Source organism: Leptonychotes weddellii, chromosome 11, assembly GCF_054177405.1.
Source record: "Leptonychotes weddellii isolate Sample4059 chromosome 11, ASM5417740v2, whole genome shotgun sequence".
NCBI lineage: Eukaryota > Metazoa > Chordata > Mammalia > Carnivora > Phocidae > Leptonychotes > Leptonychotes weddellii.
The window spans coordinates 49,023,555-49,029,965 of NC_138379.1; the positions used below are offsets into that span (position 1 = coordinate 49,023,555).

The 6,411-nt window shown below is 43.3% G+C and overlaps 1 protein-coding gene across 1 annotated transcript in view; it reads left to right on the forward strand.

Annotated features, from left to right (window-relative positions):
• Positions 1-5,817: 5,817 nt before the first annotated feature.
• The window catches only part of MOGAT2 (monoacylglycerol O-acyltransferase 2), a 17,711-nt gene continuing 17,117 nt past the window's right edge, over positions 5,818-6,411 (forward strand). Inside the window, exon 1 of the mRNA XM_081798859.1 lies at positions 5,818-5,957. Coding sequence (XP_081654985.1) covers positions 5,867-5,957 — 91 coding nt within the window. The 5' untranslated portion in view covers positions 5,818-5,866. The remainder of the gene's footprint in view (positions 5,958-6,411) is intronic.

Here is a 6,411-nt window from a genome sequence, read left to right on the forward strand (position 1 = left end):
ATATATACAATGGAATATTACTCAGCCATCAGAAAAGATGAATACCCAACTTTTACATCAACATGGATGGGACTGGAGGGGATTATGCTAAGCGAAATAAGTCAAGCAGAGAAAGTCAATTATCATATGGTTTCACTTATTTGTGGAACATAAGGAATAGCATGGAGGACAGTAGGAGAAGGAAGGGAAAGATGGGGGGAGAATTGGAGGGAGAGATGAATCATGAGAGACTATGGACTCTGAGAAACAAAGAGGGTTTTAGAGGGGAGGGGGGAGGGGGGATTGGTTAGCCCGGTGATGGGTATTAAGGAGGGCACGTACTGCATGGAGCACTGGGTGTTATACGAAAACAATGGATCGTGGATCACCACATAAAAAACCAATGATGTATTGTATGGTGACTAACATAACATAATAAAATTTTAAAAAAATAGATAGATAGATGATAGATAGATAGATGATAGATATAGGAAGAAGGTATTATAGAGGCATGTCGGCAGTTTATTTATAAAAACACTGTTATTTTTCTGGATAAAAAAAGAATGACAGTTATCATATGATCTCGCTGATATGTGGAATTTAAGAAACAAAACAGAGAATCATAAGGGAAGAGAGGAAAAAGTAAAACAAAATGAAACCAGAGAGGGAGACAAACCATAAGAGACTTTTAACCATAGGAAACAAATAAAACAATAAAACAAATAAAATACTAGAAATATTATATTAGAAAATACTTTGTATTAATATTCATAAGCAATTCAATAAGTTTATAGTCTCTTTTTCTGTGTGCTGTTTCCTAAAAAATTGCTGAAGTACCTATGTTATACCTGCTATAAAAGAAAGAATTTGGAAGCTTTTCTTCACATTTTAAAAGGTTTGAAACAATTTATGGAGCACTGGAGTTATCTAGCCTTTAAAGATTTGGTAAAATGTGGAGTATTTTGCAAGGAAATTCTTGATAATTATCTCTGTTTCTTCTATGGAAATTAATCTGTTTAAGTTCCTCCACCATCCTTTCTCATTTTGTGTTTGTGTGACTTGTGCCTTTTCTTCTTGATTCATCAGCTGGTAATTTATTACATTGATTTCTTTAGGAAACAAAATTTTTAATGTATTAATTAGATCTATGCTTTTTCTAATCTCTATTTCATTAATTTCTGCTTTTACCTTTATTCTCCTCCTTATGTTTTCTTTTGGGTGTCTCTATTGCTCTTTTGCTAGATATTATGACCCAGGAATTTAACCCATTTTTGCTTTCTTTCATTTTTATTCATGTATGTGTTTGCTCTAAACGAACTGTGGATTCAACATTTTACGAACTGCAATGTTTTAGGAGAGTTTTTTGGGAATTTATTAAGATGATTCAAAAATGTAAATGGAAGAGAAAAGGGGTAATGATGGCCTGGACACTTCCAAGTTAGAAGAGCAAGGAGGAGGCTTGCGCTCCCAGAGATGAGAACTAAACAATTAGGGTGGTGTGGCGCTGGCGGACACAGAGAAATTGACCAATGGAAGAGAAGAAAAACCCCCGAGTCAGACCGCTATGTATGGAATGCTGTTGGACGAGAGAGGTGGAACGTTATACCATTGAGGAAAGGGGCGGGTGGTGGTTCAACAAACGGAACTGCAAAAGACGGTCATCTGTTTTAAAGGACAAAAGTGGACCTGACTCATACTATATGAAAATCCAGATGAATCAAGAACTTATATATGAAAAACAAAACTTGAAATTCTTATTGGAGAATACAGAGGGGAAGAGGTTTCTTAAATCGGACCAAGCAATGTCTACTGAATAAAAGACTTTATAAGCATGACTATTTTAAAATTAAGAATGTTTGTTCATCAAATGACACCTGAGAAGACAAGCTAAATATTAGGAGATGAGAGTCACAATATATGCAACCAACCAAGAACTAATAGCATAAGTGCATAGAAAATCTTCTTTAAATTCAGGCAAAACCCACAAAGGACACTATAGAGAAATGGTAAAAATTAATGAGCTTTTCACAGCAGAGGAAATGCCTAGAAGTAAAGACACATTTACTGTTAGTGATCAGGAAATGCAAGTCAGGACCACAAAAAGATATTGCTTCACACCCTAGGAAAAAATAAGAAGTCTGAGCATACCAAGGGTCAGAGAGGGTGTGCCTCTATGGGATCTCTCACATATTCCCGGTCAGAATGTAAACTGATGCTACCATTTTGGGAAAATAGTGTGGCGCTATTCCCAAGCTTGAGCATTCACACACTCTGGCCCAGCCGTCCCTCTAGCTGTGCGGAGACTGTGGGAGGACCAAGAGGCATGGTGACAGAGGGACCAATAGAAAAGCTGGTGTCAAGTGAGTCAAAGGGGCTAGCTGTGGGGGTGGAAAGCAGCTTTCTAATGCAAGAGATATTTAAATCAACAAAAGACGAGAACAGGACCGTCACAGAAAATGAAATCCAAATGGCCAGTAAACATATTAAAATGTGCTCAACCTCAGCTGGCGTTAAGAGAATCCTAGAAATACAATGAAGCCCTTCTGCACACTCACTAAAATGTTTAAAATGTTTAAAATGTCGAAGAGGGTGTGAAGCAAGCAGAAATCCCATGTTTGGCTGTGGGAGTATAAATGTGTACAACTGCTTTGGAAAACTATATGGCTTTATACCAGGAGCCCCAGCATTCTATTCCCAGGCACACATTAGACAGAAATATACACCAATTTGCACCAAGACAGGGACAAAAATACCCACACTGCTGTACGATACATAGCAAAGTTATTAAGGGAGTAGACCCTAAGAGTTTTTATCACAAACACAAATTATTTTCCTTTCTTTTTATTGTATCTGTATGAGATGATAGTTCATAGCTGATCCTATTGTGGCAATCATTTCACAAAATACGTCAATCAAATCATCATGCTGCATACCTTAAACTTACTCAGTGATACACAGCAAGTATTTCTCAATAAAATGGGGAAAAAAGACTGTCCATAGCAGTACAGTTCATAATAGCCAGAAACACATGACAACTTGAATGCGTTGCAGCAGTAAAATGGATAAATTATGGCATACTCACAAAGTAAGTCATATAGGGCCATGAGAACAAATGTACTACAAATACAATTTAGGTTGATGTGGGAAACAAAGGGAAAAAAACCAAAATCAAAAAAAAAAAAAAAAACCATTAGGGGCGCCTGGGTGGCTCAGTCATTAGGCATCTGCCTTTGGCTCAGGTCATGATCCCAGAGTCCTGGGATCGAGCCCCCGCATCGGGCTCCCTGCTGAGCAGGAAGCCTGCTTCTCCCTCTCCCTCTGCCTACAGCTCCCCCTGCTTGTGCTCTCTCTCTCTGTCAAATAAAGAAATAAAATCTTAAAAAAAAAAACCATCAAGGGCGCCTGGGTGGCTCAGTCGTTAGGCGTCTGCCTTCGGCTCAGGTCATGATCCCAGGGTCCTGGGATCGAGCCCTGCATCGGGCTCCCTGCTCAGCGGGAAGCCTGCTTCTCCCTCTCCCACTCCCCCTGCTTGTGTTCCTGCTGTCGCTATCTCTCTCTCTGCCAAATAAATAAATAAAATCTTAAAAAAAAAAAAACCCCAAACATTAAATTTCCTTACTACTTTCAGCCCATTGACAAGTCCTTGAAATAGACGGAGTGACCTTCCTCTAGGGACTCAGCCGCCTCTGTGGGCAAAAGGCAATTTTAGCTTAACATTATCCTGACCCCTCAGGATCCTATAAGTCTACTTTATCATATAAAAATTCCTTTAGAAACTTCCTTTATCTCTACTGCCCAATATATATGTTTTTTTAAAAAAGATTTTATTTATTTATTTGCGAGAGAGAGAACACCAGCGGGGGAAGGAGCAGAGGGAGAGGGACAAGCAGACTCCTTGCTGAGTGCCGAACCTGATGTGAAGGTTCAATCCCAAGACCCTGAGATCATAAGCTGAGCCTAAATCAGGGGTAGGCTGCCCAACTGACTGAGCCACCCAGGTGCCCCTCCCCAAGATATGTGTTAACAATCATCCTCATCCTCCAAGCATATGGCCCACTGATACAGATCTGAAGAGTCTCATGACTAAGGTTTTATTAGATAGTAATAAATGACCTTTTCTTAACAATAGCTGGCCCCCTTGAGGTCCTGGAGACCTTGCTTCCAAAATTCCTTAGAGACTTACACTGTCCCTAACCCCCTCTCAACTTGAAAGTATATAATCAGTCACAACCCCAGTGTAGTTCTTTCTGCCCATGGATCCTGTCCCCATGCTTTAATAAAACCACCTATTTGGACGAAAGATGTCTCAAGAATTCTTTCTTGGCTGTTGGCTCTGAACCCCACTATTTCCTACATCATAGATGGCTCTCAAAAATATAATCTTGAGCCAAAAAAGCCAGTCCCCAAAGAGTATATCCTGTAAGATTCACTTTTCATGAAGTTCAAAAGCAGAGGTAAGGGTGGTGGTAGCCTACAGGGAGGAGGAGAGTGGCTGGTGAGGACACGGGGTGCTGGTCATTTTCTATTTGTTGATCAGAGTGATAGTTCCATGAGTGTGTTCACTTTGTGAAGGTGCATTACTCTGTACACTTAAGATTTGTGCATTTTACTGTATTTTGAATACACTTCGATTCAAAGCGTATATGTAAAAGGAGAGATTTAGGAGAGTCGACCATTAGATGTGGATGGAGGGGGATAGAAAGAGTCCAGTGTTACTCTATGGCTTTGGCCCGAGGAACCAAGTTCATGGAGTTACCCTTCACCGAGATGGCAAAGAGTAGAGGAAAGGTTGGCATGGGCAGGTGAGGGGAAATCAAGTTTGGTCTTAGACATTCTATGATGGAGGTGCCCAGCAGGCTTTCAAGTGAAGATGTCAAGTAGCCACCTAGATATTCAAGCCTGGAGCCCCAGGGGGATGTCAGAGCTGGAGACGGAGACTTGAAAATCTCCATTGTGTAGATAAACTACAAGGCTCTGAGTGTGGATGAGCTTTCTGAGGGAGGGCACATGAAGAGAAAAGAGAAGGCCCAAGGGCTGAGGGGGCAGGTGGCTGCTCAAACATTTAATCTGGTAAAGGATAAGAGCCACAAAGGAGACCAAGGAGCTGCCAGAGAGATAGGAAGGAAACCAGGAGAGCATGCCATCCATTGGCCAGGTGGTTTCAAGGAGAGGGGGAGTGATTAACCGTGCTGATAGGGTAAGACGAGCTCTGACAATTGATCCTGGATTTAGCAACATGGAGGTCACTGGTGAACTGGCCAAGGGTAGTTCCATGGACAAGTGGCATCTGAAGTATGGAGTAGGGGAGGACAGAAAGGAAGATGAAGGCATGGGATGCAGACAGCTCTTCCAAGAGTGTTGCCATGCCAAGCTGAGAAATGGGGCAGGAGGTGGGGGAGATGGTGGGGCCCAGGAATTTTTAGGTGAGAGCTATTACTGCACATTTGTGGAGGGGGGAGCAGTCCACATGATAGGAGAGAGAGGAGATAATTATTGGAGCCAGGTCATTGGACGGATGAAGACAGGATTGCTTTTTTCTACTTGGGGCTTCACCTTCCTAGTGAAGGGCAAGATTCTAGCAGAGAAAGGTCATTGCAGATAAGGCATTGCCTGAGGAGGCCACTGCCTTGGATAAGGCTTATACACTTCCTTTCGTTTCTCCTTCCTCCTAGGCGCAGGGCCGGTGGATTCAAAGGTTTCTCCTAGGAAGCGTGTCACTGCCACTGTAGGGGCAGAGGTCTCGAGGCTGGGTGGGGCTGGGTGGGGCACGATCCTCCCCCCATCGCCTACAAACGCTTATGAAACCTCCAATAGCAACAAAAATCAGTTGGTGTCTCAGACCGCAGCAGTGCTCAGAGAAGCCTCTGGAGCCGTCACAGGAGCCAGCATGGTGAAGTTTGCACCGCTGTTCCTGCCATGGGAGCGCAGGCTACAGACCTTCGTGGTCCTGCAGTGGGTCTTCTCCTTCCTGGCCCTGGGTAAGGCGAGCTGGGCTGGGGGTTGGGAGACCATGGGCACCTGCCACTCCAGGTACATAGTGTATCGATGGTGGAAAGACATTCGTCCTAAAGGGGGCTTTGCTGCACTCAGAGTCCCTGCCCATAGAGTCCCGTGCCCGGAGTCCTCTGGAGGGTATGGAAGGGCATGGGGACAGGGTGTGGTAGAAGCCCCTGCCTGTGGCTTTGGACAGGTTACTGAGCTTTCCACCTTAGTGCTAGGACAGAGACCCTGCCTCAGGCTACCTGGTGGTGGTGTGGGGAAGGATCTAGGTGATTGTGGGAAAGTTCCAAAGGGAATGGATTTCCTTCCTTCCTTTCAAAGAGGAGGAAACAGACTGGTGGGTAGGGAAAGAGAAGGGAACAGGGAAAGAATAGGAGTGCAAGAGAAAGTACAGACTGCCAGGGCATTGGAGTGAGAACCAGGTCCCAGGTG